Genomic DNA, 21,811 nt, shown 5'->3' with positions numbered 1-21,811 from the left:
ACGACTCTGTCCCAATGAAACACATACAGGACACATATAGGAACACACTGAATGGGCTGATGAGCAGTGACTGATCTGGTTTGTTTGTAGCAGTGGAGCTAACGTTAACTCCATGGTTAGTTAACTGACCATGTCTGTGGCGCGTTTCGTCGATTCCCGCCTCCTCGATGTATAACTCCTCTTAACTCTCTAATGCGTAAAACAACTTTGGATTAATTTACTTCAAAGAAGTTTCGATGCCAGTCTTGGTGGGTGATTCATTAGCCGTTGTTAACCTGAGGTTTCGCCGGGGTTTCCACGGTTGTTTGGGGTTTCGTTGTCCTGGGAACGCTGCGTGTCCGTGTGCTAAGCCAATAAAAAAGGAGCGTTTACAATGACGTCTCCTTCACGTGAGAGTCAATTCGCTCGATTAATGAACATTTAGTAATACGAGACAAAATCAGAAAAGCACTTATTTTGAAAATTGCAACGGATATTTTTTAACGTATCTACTATCTACTTAAAATTTAACAAAACTGGCTATTATGTTAACTGAATTTAAATGTTACATTCAATATTTGTGTTTTATTTAGCCTAAATCTCTTACTCCACTCTTAATTCCACATTCAGCAACGTCCCTTGAACAGCTGTAATTGTTTATTTAGTTTTTTTCTAAATGATTGTATATTTTTTTACTATAATAGTAAAGTAACTCCTATTTATTTTATAATTATGTTTCACTACTGCCCATTTATTTTATATGAACTCTGCAGAAGCTTATTAGCACAATAGTGCAAAGTGAATATGGCTCAGTAAAATAAAGGCTTACAAACAGTTGAGACATATTTCAGGAATAAGTAAACATAATATCCAAATGTCTGAGCTCTCTGGAGTTCATTGTTGACCAAATAGTCCGCCTGCTTTCAAGAGCGACATTCAGAAAAATAACACGCAAAGACTCAAACCTCTTCTATTAAAGATTTATTTACACAACAGACAGGAAAACACAGAGCCAAACCCAGTACTTTATAGATCTGAGGAATATGTGTCCTACGGAGAACACAATATCTTCAGAGGCATGTATTCAAAACAGACTCGGCGTTACATTTACAGGGTCCTCATAGACAGATGCATTTACAGACTGGCTCTATATACTACACAAGTGAAAACCCTTAAGAACCTATGGAATTAACAATGAATTCTGAGAGATTAAGTCAGAAAAGTAAACAAATCATATTGTATAACGTATTCCCAGAGATACAGGGAATTAGACTTTTTGTTTAAACGTATATGCAAAATAAAAGGAAACCTCATCAACCAGCAGCTGCGGCGTAAAAATTGGCTGACAGATTTTGATCAAGTTGAAGTGTGGCGCTGAGTACCTCCGCCAAATGTTATGCGTTTACATTTATTTTACAAGCTTGCACTTTCAACACAGTCAGAAGGTAGACAATGAAATATAGTTGAGAACACAATGGAATACACATTATTCTGCTCACTCCTCAAATAGTTGTGGTATATTTCACCTAATATTCATTACCATTACTTTACCATTTTTACTTTTGTTTTATCCACATTTCACAAATCGGACACTCTTTTCCCAGAGAACAAAATCGGATGCTTACATTATCTATACATGTACTATATCATTTGTGATAGTTAAAGCAACGTTCTGAGTGTTGAGATACATGTTACTCTAGTGAAACCAGCTGGTAACAACATAATGTACTCGTACCACATCAATTATGGACCAATACTTCTGCCATAAACCCAGACTTTTCTGTGAACAATGTAAAACAATTCAGTGATATTGTATGTTCTTCTTAGAACAACCTCAAGTTACATTTACTGGGAGCATTTTAGAGATTACTTCTCATAAAATAATTAAAAAGTTATTCCAATGACAACTAACCACAGATTAAGGGAAAGTAAAATGTCTCAAAAGCCCAAACAAGCTAAAACAAATCAAGATTACAACAAAACAAATCTCAGATGGAAACGGGACTCAAACTGCTTAAACAAATTGGAATAAGAGGCAACATCACATTATTTCAGTATTTGTACTTTTAAGAGGACTGTATTGAGAATTTAAAATGCATCAATAAATCACCGTAGAGAAAGTGAGCCTGTATATTCTGTACCACTGAGTGAGTCAACAGTCAAGTGTTCATCTTTCTCAGTTAAGCAGATCAAAAACCCCGAGGAGCAGAACACCGTCCTCTTCATGACAGATGGGTTCCCTTCAGGACATCAATCGGGTTTTGAAACTTGTAAGAACTACAAAATGGGCCAAAATCATTTAAGTTTAATTTCTGATGTTTAAAAGTATGACTATACAAATTATTTAACTCTGTAGTTTATAGGGCAACTAAGAAGACAGTAGTGGATGTATTTCTGTTCATCAATACAAGGACACTTTACATCTATTTAGGTAATGGAAGTTGTGCAGAAGAGGAAAAAAAAAAAAAACCCTGTTGAAATCGACTTGCCAAACACACGACTCTTGAGGGGATCAGTAACAAATACCAGCATTATCATGTTTGATTTTTGCAAAAGAAACGATGCCAACTGATGAAGCGGTTAATCTTAAATCATCTCCGTGTCAGGAGGATTGTTTACTGGTTCATTGCGATTAGGTTTGTTGTTCCCCCGTCTCGTTCTCAGGGACCTGCTCTCTGACATCCAGCCTCTCAGAGTTACCCACCGACTCGTCACACAGATCTAAAACTCCATCTGATGTACAGGAAGGCAGCGACGACTGCTTCGAGTGTCCTTCAGAGGAAACTTCAGTAACAGTTATTCCTGCGGGACCCTTTTCCTGATCAGCTTCTGGTAACATCGGCTGTGACTCTGGTTGGTCAACAGTGAGACTTCCAGATGTGACACTTTCCTTCTCCTATAGTCTTTGAGCAGGCACCGGCGTCAAGACGTAGAAGACTTTAGCAGGCTGGCTCAAGACGAGTTGCCTGCACAAAAGTAAGAGGACATCATTAAAAAGCATCTTTTAGATATAATTAAAGCCTTTAGCAATATGCTACTATTAATTAGTTGGCCAAACACACTGCTGCCAAACAATATTACACAGCAGTACTGGACATTTGTTAACTGGTACTCTAGTGAAATCAAAGAGGTTATAATGAAGTTTAGGAATCAATGATGGTTAATGATTATTTTTTATTATCGACCAATCTGCCGTTTATTTGCTAGAGTAATGTTTTGGTCTTTAAAATGTGAAACAAGTGGGTCTCAGTGTCAGAGAAAAGCAGGAAACCTCCACATTGGAATGGCTGAAAACAGCATTTTCGACCATTTTTGCATTAAAAATTACTTTTACAAAGAATTGATTATGAAAATAGTAATAAGCAACTATATTTCTGTCAATCGACTCATCGATTGGTCGACTAACAACTGCAGCTCTAATGATGTTGTAACCGCTAATGTGAAACAGTGTCTTTGTGCTAACAGCTGTCTGGCTGTTAGTCAGTGTAAAGATCGCTTTAAGCAAATAAGGTTGAGAATGAAACAATTTGATTGGCTCTTTAAAAAACAAGTTCTCTACGTCGATAAGGAGGTAGATGTTTCCCAACTGGCTAATGCAAAGACAGGGGGCGCCATTGTGACACCAGACAATTTAGATATTTTCTTAAAGGAGAACACAGGACATGCGATTTTACACAGAAGATTTGTAGCTGTGGAAGAAAAAACAACAACGATGCAAATTAATCTCAGGACTTAGAATTTAATACATGTTCTTTGGTCTTCAACAGTATTTTTTCTAGATTAAAGATAGTCAGATGACAAGATGTGATGTGGGTAGTGGTTTCTACTCACACTTGATCTTTGGCTTTGATATCTGCTGGGTTAAAAAGAAGAAACAACCTTTTCAATAAAAGGTACAACACTTAACACCAGCCATGGTACAGGAAGAAAGACACGTACCTTTCTCCTGAATGACTTTGCATATGTGATTTGGTCTATCGGTTAAATGTTTGGTCATCAGGTCACCGCCTGACGCGTCCACGAGGAGGTCGCAGTTGAGACAGACCAGGGTTAGTCTGGGGGGGAAGCAAAAATGTACGTTTGAGCCGTTTCAATCAGAAAACACTGTGTTTACTATTGAATGCAGAACAGACTCAATGAAGCATACTAACTTTAATGCAGCGAGGCTTTTCTTATGATCCATTTTCAAAAATCTGTTTTTGGTTATGGTACTATGGAATCTAACAAAGGACAAAGAAAGATTTGTCAGATAAATACACTGGGCCTAAAATAACGTCGTTTTTTTTTCCTCCACTCACCTGATCATATGATTCCCAATGGCAACTTTGCAACTTGTCCGATATTTGCACGCACCGCAATTTGAAAACATTGGGAAATGAGAAAAGAAGTCGTCGACCTGTGTGTTGCACTCGATGCACGTGAACGAGCCTCCATTGACTCTGAAATTTGCACAAAACACAAAGATATTCAGATTGAGAATACCTTCTTTTCATGGGTCAGGTCAGATTACACTGAAAGGGATAAATGTTTAAAACGGTACCAGTCTAAATTGGTTCATTATAGTAGATGCACAAACCAATTACTTATGTTAATTGTGTGCCGAGAGGTCTGCAGGTTCCTTATTATATTCTACTAGTCTGAACTCTTGTTACACCACTACATTATCTTATGTCTCATCTGCTTAAAAGCCCACATCATGTGACTAAAGGCGGTATATTGTTTTTGATTACTGAGCCCAATTAACCAAATATCACACTCATTAGTGTGTTAAAGAAACAGCTCCCACTCCATCTTCTTTACGAGATATTATTTTTAGCCAGCCTAATGAAGACTGTCAGGAAAAATTATTGAAAATGCAATTAGCCACTTTGTGTATTACTAGGATTTAATAACGTCTATTAATCTGCTCCCCCCCCTGTCATAAATACCCAGGAGGTGGGGCTCTGTATCAGTGGGGACATGCGGGAGATTTCCAAGGGCAGTTTTCAAACTAAAAGTACTAAAACCTTTTAATAACAAAGATTTGACCCATTTTTTTGTTTTAACTGCAGCACAAATTATCGTTCTGTATTAACAAAGAATTCTGTTGTTCCATAAAAACTGTAATTAGTTATTGCTGTCGTGTCTCCGGCTGCTGAGTTGAGTTGACAACCTGAGATTCCTGAGTGCCAGATTGTGCCTGGTAGTCCGGCCATCTTGCTTCTTGATCAGAGTCGTCTTGGCTTTTCCTGCTCCGGAGCTGTTTGATTTAGACTTTGAAACACCGGCTGGAGGTTTGGTTTGCTGATTGAAACTTTCTGGACCGACAATGAAGCCAGATCGATCGGGGGAGGTCTGCAATGTGGGAGTCTTTGCTGCCAGGGAGGCTCGAATGGTCACCTGGAAAGAGGACACAATGTGCATGGACACTGAATTTAATTTGTATGAACAAATCTAAAATGAATATCCTACCGATGTTGTTATGACGGGGTCAGACCTTTGTTCCCGGAGGAAGGCCTTCCAGAGCTCTAGGTTTTCTGAAAGTCTTGTGGAAGTGAGTCCTGTGCTCCACTCTTTCCTTGTAGGTGAGAAAATTCAGTCTGCATTTTCCACAGCGATGGATCCCTTTTTTCTGAAATAGAAAAAACAACTTGATGAATAAGTGGTGCGACTAAAGGCTAATTGCCAAGATGTTTCATTTGTATTCACAGAAAGAATATAACGAGTATGAGAGAAACTACTTTCATTGCTATTAATAGAGCAGCAATTCATTTAGTTTGGTTCCAACTCTACATATTTATTGCTCCTTTAGGGCAGGTGAAGAGAAGCAGGTTTCATTGTCAGCCTGTTATGTATTACGGTAAGGTGCAAGGCAGACAACCAAATCAATCCAACCGTGGGAGTTGGAGCTAATCGTACAAACTAAAAGTGAGTTCAAACTCTTGCAAAGATACTTTTTACAATCTTAGGAATTCACAGTAAACAGATTGGTTTGTCGGCCATGACTCCAAATGTGTTATATTTGAGTATGAAGCTCTTAGAAAGTCTTTAGTAGCTTCACAGCAGACTAAATGAAATGCAGCATCGTACCTGATGTTTCATGTAGTGTTGCATGTATATATGACTACTTCGAAGCACTTTGAGACAGAAGGGACAGAGCAGGTCTTTTGTGTTTTCGTGGACACTTCGGAAATGTGTCTCCACTTCTGAGAAGAAAGATGATCTGTAATTGCAGACCTGCGGAATCAGTGAAACAGAATTTCAGTATCAGTGAATGTTTTCATCATTTCAAGAATAAACCAAATCCCAGCTCAGTAGAAAGTGACAGACCTGGCAGACGTAGGGCATTTCGCCGGGCTTGTGGTTGTCCTTCATGTGTTCTAGGAGAACTTGCTCCGACTCAAACGCCAGCTCACATATCTTGCAATTGGCTTAAAAAGGAATGAAAAGGAAAATCACAAAAAGGTCCCCATGGTGTTTGAGCAAACTGTCATCAGCTGTCAGATTGAGCCGTAACTACTATCATGTCATACTTGAAGATTCGATCGGGCTGTGAGCGCTTTCGATGTGGCACTGCAGCTGGAATGGAGTCATGTACTGTCGATAGCAATGCTGGCAGGTTGTGTGGCTTTCCCAGCTCTCGCTGTTCTGCTTCTCCAGCTCCAGGTGGTGCTTCATGTGGTTCATGAACCTGCACGAGAGGGGACGTACACGTACACACACACACACGCACACATTAGACACTAAACACTAAACAGAGCTGAAAGGATTAACTCAACATGTCAAATGTCAACATTGGCTGGCTTCAGCTATGAGGTTATGATGATTTGCTGCTATGGTTTGTCTTATACGATAGTGAATTGTGTATCGTTGGGGTTTGGATATGAGGATGTCTGGCTGGGCTCTCTGAACTTGCATTTGTTTTACATTTTCTCACTATGTCTTTGACATTTCATCGACTCAACAATTACCCAACTAATCTAGAAAATGATCGGCTAATTGGTGGTGAGGAAAAAAAAAAGGTCTTCATTCTACCTCTACATTCACCAGATTGTAACATTATCATCGCAGACATACAACAACCGTGGGCTCATAATCTATAATGCAGCACATTTGAAGTGATCTGAGGAATATTTCCATTTTTAAATAGAAAATTGGCGCATTAAAACCAAACCTCTGTCAAGTAGCAGGGACAAAAACTAATATTCATGTCTTGTGTGGAGCGGTTATGGTCAAGGTCCCAAAGGGTTTGAAGATAAATGAAGTATTTTCCTGGCACCTCACTTCCTAAGCATGTATAATGACCGTTATAATATCAGCAATTACACAAATATTTGGTTTTGCCTAATGATGTAGTGCTCCACGGGCGCCTCCACAGCTACCTGCCACCGCCGCCCTGGCGAGGCACGGACTATTTTCAGCCGGCACATTCTGCTGCCTCAGCTCCCCTAATAGAAATTCTTATGTGGATGAACTTTGACCTCGTCTATGAGAGGTCGCAGTACAAATGTGTTTCCCCATTAAAAGCCGCTTACAGAAGGTGTTTTTTTGCAATGTTCCAAAGCAAAGTTATTTATTCAGAGGAACAGTTCTTTCGGCACCTCAACTAGCAGTCATTTTTCATGTTTAGGCTCATGAGGGAAACGGGTCGGCTACTGTCCTCCATCTGAGAGGAAACCTGCAGTGAGGACCACGGTAGACATCCACACTCTCTTTAGTGGCAATGAGCAGATTTTCAGCAAGTCCTTTAAGTCCCAGTCTGCTTTTTGAGAGCATATTAACGACTGTATAGAGTTTTTGACGCCTCACAGCGTTGGGTTTAAACAGAACTCACATCACTGGTTCAGCAGTGTTAAACAAATAAACCATAACATATGGAAAGAAATGGATTTTATCCCAATTTTAATGGGGGCAAGAAAACATATGATCATACCTGATGTTGTTCTTGAGAACTTTTAAACAGCTCTGGCACTTGAAAGTGGCGTTGGGCTTCTGCGTGTCCTTTTTGTTCCCATCTCCCTCAAAGCGTCCGTAGTAGAACTCTGAGACCAGCATGATGCGCTTGTTTCCACCAATATTCAGCGCTGATTGAGCTGCGCTTTCCACAATGGCACAGCAGCTCTGAAATAAAGAGATGTTTTAGATAAATAGGCAAACTTCATGTTGATGCAAACACATCAAGAGCATTTGTATTTAAAAAGAACTGATGTCAGAATGCTTAAATGACAAAATCACTTTGAGGGAGATTGTTAAGATAAAGGTAAGACCAGTTAGAAAATATACCATTAGGAAAAAGACTTCTGATGACTCTGACAATCAGGATGCACTTTATACTGAGCATTGTTGACTAAAAAAGCTGGATCAGATATCAGTGAAAATGGGGCCAATCTATGTTTATGTTTATAAACTATATACACATTACATAACTCCTGTTAATTTGAAGATTTTTTTTACCAGGTTTCTGGTGTACAATTTATTATTTTAATTAAAAAAAAACAACATATGTATATAATCATATTATAAAAGAATGATCATCGTCACTTCCACACAGTGAGGCATACAGCGTGTTAATTAAAAAGTGGTGCCAGATCGGTACTCTGTATCGGCAGATAGACAAAGCCCAGGTATGGTATCTGTATCGGTGCATCTCTGCTGATAATATTATGGAACTAAACGTTTGATGACTAACATCTACTTTTCAATCTGCCACCCCTGTGATCAAACTGTGTGCCAGTAACAGCTTTTTTTAGGTGGATACTTATCACAGCATTTTCATCTTAATTTCCACTCGTGAACACAATACTACAATATGTTCACTCACCACCATATGAAATTTCAGGGCCTCTTGTGTGAGGAATTCTTCTCGACACCTTTGGCACTTTTTCTTGAAGATGCCGTTTTCCACTGGAAGTATTGCTTTTTGTGTCCCTACAGAAAAACAAGTTAGATGTTGCAATTGACAGTGCTGACATAAATTAGACAACAAAACTGGATCATTAAAGGGAGAATTTGCAGATTTTCAACCTTATCTTTCCTTCTCCGAGTTAGGTATATGGTGCGTAAAACGCTTGCAGCTCTCTCGATTTTCTCTGTGTTGCATGTGATAGATCTGTTGTTCTTCCGTATACCAGTGAAGGACTTGGTATACGGAAGAACTACAGAGTGCTACTTCAGCTTTGAATGTCAGCGCGAGCAGTGTTAGTTGGCGAGAGAGCGAGCCGCGTGTGTGTTAGACCAGCAGGGCGATTTTGGGGCTGCTGGTAATTAAGCTCTTCTTAGTTCGGTGTACAAGATAAACTTGAATACAGAAGATGTACGGGTTTGTTTCTGTTTAGGTGTAAGAATATTTCCTTCATTGTCATTTTCGGAGTTTACTTTGTATATTTATCAAATGTAGCGAACTTGCCACTTGTGTGCAATGCATCCTGGGACATGTAGAACACAACACGGCTCTGCAGCAGGAAAAACATCTGCATGCTCGGTTAATATAGCACGCACTGGGGAATTTATTTCTTCATTTGACTACATTTACCATCAGCACTGATTGGACATCGACATACAAGATGGCGAATTTGCCCTTTAAATTGCCGCAGTATCAGAAACTTACCTAAATCAACCTTGGCTCTTTTTGCCGCGCTGTCTGTTTGCTGCGGTGCCAATACTCGTTTGACTGAGCTTTGATCTGTAGGAAATCCCCCAAAATACATAAACATTTTGGTTATTGCTGCATGTATGGTGAACTAATGTTAAACGTTACATTAGAAAATACAATTACCTCTGTTATTGTTCGCTGCCTTTACAGGCATAGAAAAGGTCTGAAAAGATTGTGAGAGGGAGCGGTTGAGTTGTATCTGGTGGGATTGAGCTGAATAGACGGCAGGAGTCAGCACGTTAGACAACGTCACAATATTGTTGCTGATTTGTTGCACCTGAGGCCTGTGGACAGCACCAGGCATTACTAAGCCTGACGTGACCTGCTGAAAAAGATGCTGCTGAGCAGCTGAAAGACAGAACACACAAACTTAACATTACCAGATTAAAATGTCTTCAATGAAGCCTTTCTGTTACATAACAAAATCAGGGGAAAGAAGGTTTCCTCCTCATATTATATCATACTCAGATTTACCTGGTACGATTGTAAATGAAGTCCCGGGAGGGTAGTGGCTCCCAAGAGAGGCAATAAACTCACTGCTGTTTGCTAATTGTGGAGAAGTGACAATAAAGCCCTATTAAAAAAAAAAAAGAAAGACAGACGATAATTAACTTAACAGCTGTTTGTTTTTATTGCACAGTATTTGCAGAAAAATATTTGAATACCACAAATACCTGGTTATTGACGATAACAGGCTGTGGGATCACTGTTGTCAGATTGGCTGTATTGTTCAATGCCTTTCCAGCCAGACTCAACGGCAGCATTTGAGAGGAGCCAATGACAGGCTTAGGAGCAGGATGCTGTATTTCTTGTTTTGCTGCACTGTTCCTCTGAGGAGGTGGAGGAGGGTTAGGCTTACCATCCTTCTGCTTACTAGCTGCAAGAACATACAAAAGTGGCCAAAATAAGCACTTCAACGGGATATTTTGTCTTTATATGCAAGTAAACTTAGACAAACTCTCAGCAAAGATTATGTGCAACAGGCTGGAAGACAAGCACACAACTATCAATACTGAGCAGCTAGTGTATTACTAAAAGGCAGATGGTGGTTCTGAATTAGACATACGTCATATGATTATACAGTGATTTGTGTTTGTGGAGTTTAAACATCAACAAAATTAGGTGTTTAAACACATTAACATATTTAAAATGTGCTATGACATACAGAGCACTCCAACGAAGATAGGTTCGTCGTCGTCATCATCATCATCTATCAATTGAACCTCAGGAACTTGTTTCTGCCACGGCTCCAGCTCCTCCTCAACACACTCCATAAAAAGTTCAGACATCGTGGACCTGCAGCAGAAAAACACAATATTTAGCCAACCCGAACACCACTTCCTGTAGTACATTTACTACATACTTTTTAGATACTAATACTGCAAAGCAATGATCAAATATATTTTACAAGCAACTTATCTATATCACAAAACGAATTCAGCGACAAAAAACGGGGTTAACGATTTAATAAAATATTGAATAAAATAGTAATAACACTAAGATTTTATAATTATTTTGTACATTTATGAACAGGACATTTTTAAATTGTAAAAACACACCATCTTTGTCAACATTTTCAGCTTTTAACAGTTTAGGCTGAAGCACAACACATGGCAAGGAAACTAAATACACGTTTGACAAGTCACACCCGGAAGAGCACAAGTGTAAATGCTGGAACAAAGACGTATTCTTAAAAAGAATCGTTCACACTTGTTCGCTTTACAAGTAAGATATTATTCAAGTTGTTCTGGTTATGTGTTAGCCCATTCACACTTCCACCAGACACAGAGCAAAATCAGCATTCATGTGTGGTCTTGTTTCTGGCCACCTGACAAAAGTAAGTCTCCTTCAAGAACCATTTTGATTCCTCAATAACTCAAGAGAAGGGCACCGTTGTCTTTAGCTTGCTAAATTCTCCACTGTTTGGTGCTGAGCAGGTCGTGTACAATGAGTTTGTCAGCACTTTCTTGCTGAAAACAGCTGCCTATTGCTGGTCTGGAAGCGAGGTTAATGAGAGTAGACTGTGTGAAGGGCACAACTAAAACACTGAGCTGAAACACAAAATAACTGGACTGCACAGATGATAATTTGCTGTGGGTTCATCACTACGACAGCAACGTTCACATTACATGTACCCACTTCCATTGTCAATAAAATAAATAACAGTGGACATAATCATCTATTTTTTTTGCCAACGCAACAAGCTACAAACACAACATTGTCACGATTCTCTTATACAGATGTTATGGCCAACACGTTGGCAAACAATTACATATTATTTACAGACATGGAGCAACATTTCCATTCAATTGGTGTGGCGTTTCTGTGAACCTGGCACTTGTAAGTCCAACGCTGAATATTCACTTTCCTTTTATTTTTCCCACCAACTCATGAGGCGAATATCTGTTTCTTTAGGTGCTAAATACTCCACTATGTCCACCAGCTAGTCACTAACTCTGTCCGTCTGTCATTTGGTGGTGGGCAAGTACTGTACAGTCAGGCTTTTCCTTGAAAACAGCTGCCTGCTGTGACTGAAACAGATGTTGAGAGTAGTAATATTGTGGGCCGTGAAACCAAAACAATGCGCTGAAAGAAGATAAAATACTCTGTAAAGGTCAGTGGGGCTGCAGAGACGCGGGATAATACCCAGTGGGCTCAGAGCTGTAGGCTTCACCCTTCACTTTACATGGACATTTTAACCAATGTTAATACTCAAGTATTTATAACTGCTTAAAAGTAAGTGGGCTTTCTGAAACAGTCAGCCAGAACACGTGAAACCACTCGAACAATATATACAAATGTTTTAGAATAGAAATAAAAGTGATTAAATCAGGGACAATTGGGGCCCGTTGTTATTAACTTTTCAACTGCCTTCCAAGATGGCGACAGTATTTATTGCTATAGAAATTTGCCCAAATAAAGACACAAAAACACTATAGAATGGCATAGGTTATAATCATTTACTAACTGTGACAGGCGACATCTGAGGATGTAAATATGTTGTTGTAGTTTTGAGTGAACACTGTTCACAATCAAATTAAACGTTATTAAAACATAAATGAAAACATAGCTATTAGCATCCCTCAAACCTTAAGGGACTAACTTAACATTTTATAAGCATATGTTATGTTAGCGTAGCTAGCTCACATTCACCAGTGTTGTTAGCCTCTCGGTCCTTTTCAACGGTCAGGTAGCTAATGCTAACAAGCTAACAGTTATGATTCCCAATGCTCCTGCTCTTCGACTGCTGCAACACGCGACATGGTGGACATGAGGATTGTAACGATGTCAACGCAGTTCTACCTCTATTTCGTCCTATCGGCACGTTGCAGGAGTTATTGGTTATCGATCCCCGCACCATAACATTAGCTCGTTAGCATGCTCACACTGAGAGGTGGATGTTCGGACAAAGAATGCACTCAGAGTTTGATGTACATGGTGTGTTTCAGCCTACCTCTCTCTCACAGACAGCCGCTGGGTCTTAAGAAAAGGCCATGTCGAGATACGGACTGCATCGCACGTCGGTCTGAGGAGGATATTGTTGAGATAGTGCGGGTCTACCTCGCACAGGAGGGAGAAAATTGTATCGCTAGCATAGACAGGTATATTAGATCGCGAGCCCAAAAAGCGGCGGAAGTGCATGGACTGTCTGGACCAATCAGAGCACTCTGTTCCATCACTTCCTTTGTGTATTTGTAGTACTTCCTGGCCTCACCCGCATGTTTTCTTTAGATTAATTTATTCCAATAACGCAATTCAAATTTGTTTTGGTTACGGATTAAAGGTTGAAAACATACAGAATGTTATATTCTGTCATTTGATTTAGTTTGATGATTTCCGAAAAAGTATATCAATACTACTGTAGCCGAGCGTTAATGTTGCGCCTATACTTTAGAATAATAATAAAATAATAAACACGGGGTTCCGTATTCTGCGCCAAGATGGCAGCAACTTTATTCACTTCTCACACACTTCACCAGAAACTCTTTCCACTTTTTCTTTTCCTGTCTCATCCTCCACAATAAAAGCACCAGCAACATACACAGGAACACTGCTTCCTAGATAGCGCTTAACGTACTCAACATAATAGCTTACACACTACGAATATAAATTCTAAAAAGTAAATAAACACATTCAGTCATTAATGAAATAACTTAGACAATGTATGCCTTTTTAATTTTTTGCAAATATTAGTATTAGGAGTCAGTGAGATTTAAAACACTGTTCTTTCTTTTCAGGGTTTATCATCAGCAGTAAGCACTGGGTCCCACAAGACTAGTCTCACTAGACTCGTCAAGCATGTTTATGGTGGAGAAGATCAGTAGTTATGGGTGAGAGGTCTAGAAAATATTCTGTGGCTGCTGTTGACTAAAGAAGCTCCCCTGCGGAGATAATGGTACAGAAAAGAATTTAATAGATTTGTCACATTTAAATATAGCATCTGTACACTCTGCTCATGTATGAAAACTTAACAAATGTTTTTTCACCATTTGGCTATTAGTCACTGTGCCATCAGTAATGTGCAAGCGCAAGAGAAAGGACACACAAATCTAAACAGTAGCACTTGTTCCTGAACAGTCTTAGCTGCCATTGTCCAGCATGTTCTGAATTAAACAGGATACTGCACAATTGTAGTTCACATGTACTGTAGTACTGTGGTTGATAGTATCATGTCTAAATTAAAGTTACCAAAATTGACTGAGAAAGCAAAACATTATTTTTTTCCGAAATGTTCTTTCTAGTTTGCACCAGAAATGTTATGGTTGATAAAATAAAAATATGCAAACAGGTTACTTGATGGTGGAAAGGGCTTCCAGATGGAGGCATGAGTTTGGGAACCACCGATTTAGACCAACCTTTATTAAACAGCTATGGTTAAACTAAACACTTCTATGCTGCTTCACAGCTACTTAAAATGATTGATATCACAACATCCTAATGTATTATAGAGAAACTATAAACCCATACCATGCATTTGAATAACGAAGCAATGAAGCACCAGAACATGGGTTTTGATTTAATAATTTATTTTGACTGTACACAGTAATAATGTACAATAAAATCTTTGATGTGGAATGTAACAGACATACCACAGGTTTAACTAAAAGGATTTCATTTTAAAAATAGACTTGAAAAATGAGGCAACAGGTGCTGTGTGCAGGGCTCACCACTGTCGCCAGACAGAAAGAGCCAATAGTCACTTGGATGTGCAAATAATCTGCATGTTATTCAATTTCAACACATTATGTTTATCACCCCTTTTGGACTTACCCATTATGACTGTTGGTACACTAAAGTTAATTATTCATTGTTTGTTTGATGTGCCAGTTGATTCAAGTTTAACTACGGTAAAGCACGGCAGAGAAAAGGGTGGCGAGAGAGTCTGTGGGTTGGACTGGTCTGAAAGCAGCTGGTTAGATGATGCTGCATATACTTTAGGACTCCGGACACTGGATAAGGACACAGGGTTGTTGCTGATTTGATGCACCTCAGAAGTGTGGACAACACCAAAGACTTCAGGTGTTACTGTGTGAGGACAAGCTGACCAGCTCTGAAGAGTTAAAGAATCTGGCTTACAGTCTGTTTGGTCATTACCTATGAGAACAAACAAGAAGAACAAATCAAAACAGGATGCAAGTTAACTTTAGCAAATTAACATCTCTGGTGAGAGTGTTTGTTACAGCAAACAGGCATTCTATAAGTTTAGCTCAATCCATCAATGAAATACCTTTTATATTTCTAAATACCACATAAATATAATGATAAACTATCAATATTCAACAAACAGAAGCAGGTCATTTTGAAATGCATACATGACATTTCTCGACTCTAAAGTTATTTGCGTTTTTAAAAAGAATACAGAACTGCAATGTTTGAAAACCTCAACACCAACATGTTTCTTCAAAAATTTGGTGTGACATACTCAACTCTCCAGCATCATCCTCTTCTTTCAGGTGAACACGTAAAGTGTGTTTCTGCCATGGCTCCACCTCCTCTTCTTTCAGGTGAACACGTAAAGTGTGTTTCTGCCATGGCTCCACCTCCTCTTCTTTCAGGTGAACACGTAAAGTGTGTTTCTGCCATGGCTCCACCTCCTCTTCTTTCAGGTGAACACGTAAAGTGTGTTTCTGCCATGGCTCCACCTCCTCTTCTTTCAGGCGAACACGTAAAGTGTGTTTCTGCCATGGCTCCAGCTCCTCTTCTTCACATTCCAGTAAAAGCTCAGAGGCTGTGGACCTGTAATAAAAGACAGCAGACTGACACACCTGGTTTGCATAACATAAAAAAATCCAAAGACAGTTTTTTTTTACTCTTTGCACTATTAGGCCAATGAACCCTGCTGAACTAAATAAATAAGTTTGAAAGGTGGTTTTATGGTTGAATAGTAAACAATATTCTTGTTCAGAATCTTAAGTAGGCTATTTATGATTCAACCCAACATGAATCTGTGTCTCTACTATATAGGTGCATCTGGAAAGTTTTTCCCCCTCTAAAATGAGATGTGAGCAAAAATGAGTTGAAGATGGAAGGAACAACAGAAACAAAAAAGTAGATGTCTTCTAAAGGAAGATAAAAAAAAAAAAAAAGTAAGTTTGTTCTATTCAATATATTCTGAGTACATATGATTCACTTCAAGATCCTGACTCTGGAAAATGCGGCCTCATCAAAGGCGTCTATGTACCTCTGAGGAACTATTGGTACGTAGACGTCTTCATCACAGCTGTCCTCAGCCTTTACAGCGCTCAGCTCAGTTGTTTCTACAATGCTTTTAAGATCACTATCCAAGTCAGATCTATTAGATAAAAACAAGGATACTAGAATCAAATAAGCCACAGAAGCAACATTTTAGATACGATATACTGTATATCCTGTATAATATAGTATCAAATTACAGTCGGCTCTTCACACTGTTGCAGTCAACGTCGTCAATTGTGACCTCCATCTCTTCAAAGCTGAAAATTATAAATTACAGAGAGGGCCTTGGATCAGACAGAGGGTGACAATGTATCTTGGGAAAGTCGATACAGTACTGACAGACATATAAACCTACTGAAATGTACATTCTCAAAAAGATCAACATGAACCTGTCCTGGAGCCAGTCCACCTCTGTTGCCACATGTGTAGTTTCACTCTGATGTTCCTCATCATCTAGTTGGCGCTGTTTACCTCTGCAGACACATGTAGGAAGTCATTTTCTGACAATTCAGAAGTTGTTACAGCATGTGGAGATTAACGGTTTAGTGTGACACTAACATGAACGCCTGATCCAATGCAGAAGCCATAGGGTGACGCAACGCAATACAATGCCCTTCGAGGGGGTTCTGTTCATGTAACTGGTGAGTGAAAAAACAAGGCAAGGTTGTGACTGCTTACCTTTCAGAGGCCGACACACACCCAAGACTTGATAGTGCAGAAGGGTCTTGCATAAACGTTCCAGTAGATATCGAGGATCTTTCTTCATAACTGTAAAAAAAGGAAACTTTATATTATATTTTCAATTATTGGAATGGTGTTTATTTCCGGAAGGTTAGCTATGTTTGGTAAAGAAGTGAGTTGTTGCAAGAACAGCTCAACTCACAGGTACTGCAACCAAGACTAAAGATTGGATCTCCTTTTTTACAGACAACTATCTTTATTTGGGTGAACCAACTGCCCAACTACGAGCACCAACAGAAATGTTTGTCTTCAAATTGAAAAATAGTAAATATATTAAAGATTTGTATACAATGAAACCTAATGTTTAGAGCAAAAGTGAAATACAGGATCTAAAAGTTTACTTGCTGAAAAGATTGTGATGTGAAGGCATAGTTATAAAAATCCTTATCTGTAGTTGTTTAAAAACATAGTCGAGATTCAGTTAAGAGCTTGGATGTTAGTTTCATTCAAAATTCTTGAACAGATTATATTGTAAAAACTAGAATTACCAGCTTGTATATTGAACCACCTCTTGACCCCACAATAGAGAAACATGGCTTTCAATCACCACTGAGCTATACAATCATACAGAGTTCTGGTCTGTAGCCAACAAAGTATAAGAGCTTCATATTTTTTAAAGATCTTTTACTTTTTAGACGACTAATCAGTTTTCTTGCCGACAAAACTTTTAAATGATAAGTCATCTTTTGATGGTAAATTTGTTATTTGATCCTTGTCTCACCCCTCGTATCTCAATAATATTCAAAAATATATTAGTTTCCAGGAAATCAAGGCACACTGTTTTGTTGTGTAGATAAAAAAACTTGAAATGTCATAATTGATGCTTTTTTCACTTTATTTTGAACTAACAGATGAGGATACATGGAAGGACATTTGACAAAAAGAAAAGACAAAGGTAATGCATACAACAGGCATGAGAGATATTTAAGCACTACTCTTTATATCTATACCAAATATATTACATACAGATTTGGGAGATAAAATTTATTGAGGAAAATTTAATAAACTTACTCGTGGAGTGACTTGCACCAGCACATCACGTGCCGCACGTTTTTAAACTGAATCATCTATCAGAGGTCAGGTCTCACATCATCTTCTTGTTTTTCAAATATATACAGTATATGTATTAATGGTCCCATGGGGAGTTACACTTCCTGGAAAACTGTGACCTCATACTCCAATAAAGCCATAACTCATTTTTCACCTTTCAGTTTTATCAGATTGAACTGCCTGTCTCTCTATTTTTTTTTATTACATTAAAATGAATTGCTGGTTATCAGGGCTGCCCTGCTCACTTCCTTTCGGCTCCACAAGCCGGGTTCAAGATGAGCTTTCTGCTTCAAAATTGTTGTCTCCCAACCACAGTCACTCTTGATATCAGTGCTCTCCATTAAAAGTAAACCGGTTTGGTTGTGTGGAATCAGTTCCCCTTTGACATGTATAGCCTGAACATGCTGCCTCACCTTGACGATAGAGCTCCCTTCTCTCTTCTCCTCGACTTGGCCTTCAGAGGATCTTCAAAGTAAAAACAAGAAGACATTCAGTTACAAGTACTGTGATTTTAGTTTCTGGCTCATTAATGTGGTGGTCTTTTTCATTCTGTGGTGTTATTGATTAACTCACTCAATAATTCCCGCTGTTTACTGAAGTGAAGCGATGCGTACACATATACAGTGATCTAAAGGAACCTGACATTCCCTCGTGTTTTATGTTAGCAGTTGCACTTGTTGTCAAACGTTTTAGTTTGTGATGCTGAAACCAGGAGAATCACAGCAACCATCACCTGAAATGTGAAGACGAGTTCCTTCAGGCCGCTGGTGGACCTCCTTTGCAGAGATCCCTTCCCGCTCAGTCCTGTTCATCGGTTTAATTTCTGGGTTGAGGTAGGCCTTTTGAATTTCAAAAAAGGTTTTATGCCCCATAAAATGAAGGTGCAGGTGTTTGGCCCATTTTTTTAAGTGTGTAAAAGTGCCTCCAGAAAAGAGAACGGAAAGAGTTGTGAGGAGGTGGACTTCAGGAAACGCCTCCCAAAGGTGAGGTGATGACATCCATACGCCTCTGTGTCCGCCAAGGCAGCTCCACTTCACCTTCTTCTGTGCACCGCAGTGAGACACCTTCTTTTTGGTTATGGGCTGTCCACATGTCTGACACTTCTTAAACAGCTCCATCAAACAGCTGTCATTCACAATAGTCTTTGACTGACTCAAGTCTTTTTCCGCGTTCTCATCCGATTTTGATGTCGCTGTTAAGCTGAACTCAGTCTCGTGTTGGAGGCTCTCACTCAGACGGTCCACAGATGCCACGCTGCTCAAACGTTGGCCGAGTTCAGCCGGAGGAGGAGGCTGGGACAACGTGCTTGGAGCTCCTGAGGCCATCTTGGATAACAGAGATAGATGTCAAAATGAGTAACAAGTAGCTGTGTGTGCAACTCAGCTAGTTAGGGTTCACGATAACTACATACAAAACTTTTGACAGCGTGTTAACATAACTTATTCACAAAGAAAACGGGCAAGCAATGTCATGCGTTATACTCACAGGAATTGGCAGGGAGGGAGAAGGGGATGCGATATCCACACCAGTACCTTGGACACTCAAGGAAGAAGCCTGAGAAGATGTACAAACAAAATTAAACAAGCACTCACATTACATTCAACTCTCAAAGTGAAACGTTTGTTTTTCCACCAAAACCAAACTCTGGTCATTTGGAAAAACCCAGAAGGTAATTTAACGACACTAATTATTGTTCAGAAGGTATTTGAAGAATCCTGTAAAAACTCTTAAAATCATCTGGGTTATATGCATATTCTGTTGCTTCACAGTAAGAAATACTTTGAACCCATTTCTCAAGTTGTAAAAATGTTTCTTAATCCAAATATAGAGGCCTGAAAGGACATATGTCCATGATAAATGTGTGCGACCTGAAACAATATTCAAACGTGTTATTGACAGTTATATTTGTTGGAGTATATTGAAACATTAATATACATTTTATTACATTGCAATTCATACAAATCACGAGTTCATATTTTCAAAAATGTGTTAAAAATCCATTATATATTTGAATCATTATAAATAACGTTACTTTAAGAACATCAGGTGTTGTGAGATGACGCACAAGGTTTTCCTTAAAGATTGAGGGTTCACTTCTTCTCACAGCTGTGAAACTCTAATAACTGTGGTCAACTCCCCCCCCCCCTCTTACAGGTAACGTTAACATAAAGTGTTTACCTCCGTCCGGCTCCTGTCTCCTGCTGGCAGAGACGCGCTGAGCTTCTCTCGCTGCCTCCCGGAGAAAATAGTTGGAACTACGTTGGACTTGAGGACTTTTCGGGGCGTTGTTTTCATAAGTTCTGCTTGTATATCCGGCTCGTAATCCTCCGGTTGAAAATGCTGGCTGCATACTCTTATATTGCCGTATTTACTCACTGGTGTATCTTCATCAAACCTGGGGCTCCGGATGGCCTTCAGCCACGTCCTGCATCGCTCCGGGTCTCTGGTGGGCAGAGAGTGGAAGACCACCCCCCGTGACCTCGCCTTCTTGTAGCCCTTACAGCCCGGTACGGAGCACATCCCCGGCATCGGTACACAGATAACACCCGATCAATTATAGACCGACGACTTCCACCATTTCTGACTTTAGTACAGCGACCAACAGTCTGCTCTAGCGATTGGTGAACGTGACCGTTGAGCGTACAGACGTTGTCCCTATGCATTCTGGGAAGTGTAGTAGTCGGGTAAGTTAGGAGTCAATAAGAGACGATAGCTATATCTAGCTCGGCTGTATCGATTGTAAACATTAGTGAACTGAAATACAAATATTGTTATGTTATTCGTTTTGGGAAGCGTATCTGATAGACAGGCCAGTAGTTCATTCTCACCTTGAGAAACAAATAGAAGAATGTTGAAACACAACAACACAAGATTTTCCAAGACATTTGACTTTTCCCACTCGTTTTCCAGGTGTTTTCCATGACTGGAAAATGGGGGAAAAAAACAGTTTCACATGTCTTCCACGAAACGTGAGAACCCTGAGTTTATTTTTTAATGTACTGTTAAAAGAGCAAGTCTATGAAATCTAGGCCACCACTGTTGGAGGCATTCAGAACTACAGATTTCCCATAGTGAGTTTTAAATGTTTCCCCTAGATAATGCTTAGTATCTTTCAATACATTTACATATTGAGTTATCAACATAGGTTAGAAACACAGTCAAACAACTTCATTTGCCTCACCATTGTCCCTAAAACAGCTGACTGTGCGCACACCAGAGCAAACGCACATGCAGCGTTGTCTGGTTCCGGTTCCAACTGTAACAGCAGCATTTAAATATTTGCTATTCCAATTTTTCAAGATTTGGTTTCCAGTTTCTCCAAATGAGACCCTTACTGTAGAGCCCCGAGGACGAAAACGTATTTAACCACAGCAAAAAGTTCCTTTAAACTGTTTCTAAAATTACTGCATAGCTCAGAAACATCTGTTTACAGTAAATTATAAATGTGTGTTTTGTCTCTTGTTTACTAATTTGTATAGTTCCAATCTCTGAAATCTTGGAAATAAAGCAGAAAAATGTGTTAAAACAATTTGCTTATCTGGATATTTTGTGTGATCTGATTTTGTCCAACAGGTGGCAGTCTGGATCAACAACACAGGGCAGAGGTGCATGCTGTGTGTCCATGTTTCAGCATGTGAGATAACTGGTTTTATATGACAAATGATCTCCTCTTGCATGACCTATAGGTGTTAATGTCAAAGTTTAAACCTTTTT

At 39.3% G+C, this 21,811-nt stretch overlaps 2 protein-coding genes across 3 annotated transcripts; both read right to left on the bottom strand.

The window, feature by feature from the left end:
• Positions 1-947: 947 nt before the first annotated feature.
• On the bottom strand, positions 948-13,267 carry znf280d (zinc finger protein 280D). 2 transcript variants are annotated; one of them, XM_076109997.1, is made up of 18 exons: positions 13,065-13,267; positions 10,776-10,906; positions 10,285-10,487; positions 10,085-10,184; positions 9,734-9,958; positions 9,566-9,640; positions 8,780-8,886; positions 7,892-8,079; positions 6,492-6,649; positions 6,289-6,389; positions 6,049-6,195; positions 5,456-5,590; positions 5,132-5,358; positions 4,278-4,418; positions 4,131-4,199; positions 3,919-4,034; positions 3,811-3,835; positions 948-2,945 (listed from the first exon to the last, which is right to left on the bottom strand). In XM_076109997.1, exons 1-18 carry the CDS (start codon positions 13,250-13,252, stop codon positions 2,876-2,878), a joined length of 2,406 nt encoding a protein of 801 aa, XP_075966112.1. In that variant the 5' UTR covers positions 13,253-13,267; the 3' UTR covers positions 948-2,875. The 2 variants fall into 2 exon arrangements, with proteins under 2 accessions (XP_075966112.1, XP_075966113.1); XM_076109998.1 differs by having other exon boundaries at positions 3,811-3,832.
• A 1,353-nt stretch (positions 13,268-14,620) lies between these two features.
• On the bottom strand, positions 14,621-20,698 carry LOC142970013 (uncharacterized). The gene is made up of 10 exons (XM_076110161.1): positions 20,276-20,698; positions 19,583-19,651; positions 18,831-19,422; positions 18,511-18,562; positions 16,985-17,074; positions 16,696-16,779; positions 16,504-16,563; positions 16,293-16,403; positions 15,534-15,847; positions 14,621-15,205 (listed from the first exon to the last, which is right to left on the bottom strand). Exons 1-10 carry the CDS (start codon positions 20,624-20,626, stop codon positions 14,916-14,918), a joined length of 2,013 nt encoding a protein of 670 aa, XP_075966276.1. The 5' UTR covers positions 20,627-20,698; the 3' UTR covers positions 14,621-14,915.
• Between the last annotated feature and the right edge of the window lie 1,113 nt (positions 20,699-21,811).

This window comes from Anarhichas minor, unplaced genomic scaffold (genome assembly GCF_050575085.1).
Source record: "Anarhichas minor isolate MPS153535 unplaced genomic scaffold, ASM5057508v1 ptg000042l, whole genome shotgun sequence".
NCBI lineage: Eukaryota > Metazoa > Chordata > Actinopteri > Perciformes > Anarhichadidae > Anarhichas > Anarhichas minor.
This window is presented reverse-complemented; position numbering and strand designations above follow the sequence as displayed.

What these genes read in the sequence shown, in the direction of transcription:
- LOC142970013 (XM_076110161.1), bottom strand. Translation starts at nt 20,626, where the DNA reads ATGCCGGGGATGTGCTCCGTACCGGGCTGTAAGGGCTACAAGAAGGCG. An exon ending in TGTGTGTCGGCCTCTGAAAG is followed by an intron (nt 16,780 to 16,984) that starts GTAAGCAGTCAC and finishes ATGTGTCTGCAG; the next exon opens with AGGTAAACAGCGCCAACTAG. An exon ending in GGATGATGCTGGAGAGTTGA is followed by an intron (nt 15,206 to 15,533) that starts GTATGTCACACC and finishes TTGTTCTCATAG; the next exon opens with GTAATGACCAAACAGACTGT.
- znf280d (XM_076109997.1), bottom strand. Translation starts at nt 13,252, where the DNA reads ATGCACTTCCGCCGCTTTTTGGGCTCGCGATCTAATATACCTGTCTAT. An exon ending in TTCATTTACAATCGTACCAG is followed by an intron (nt 9,959 to 10,084) that starts GTAAATCTGAGT and finishes TCTGTCTTTCAG; the next exon opens with CTGCTCAGCAGCATCTTTTT. An exon ending in CAGCCCGATCGAATCTTCAA is followed by an intron (nt 6,390 to 6,491) that starts GTATGACATGAT and finishes TTCCTTTTTAAG; the next exon opens with CCAATTGCAAGATATGTGAG.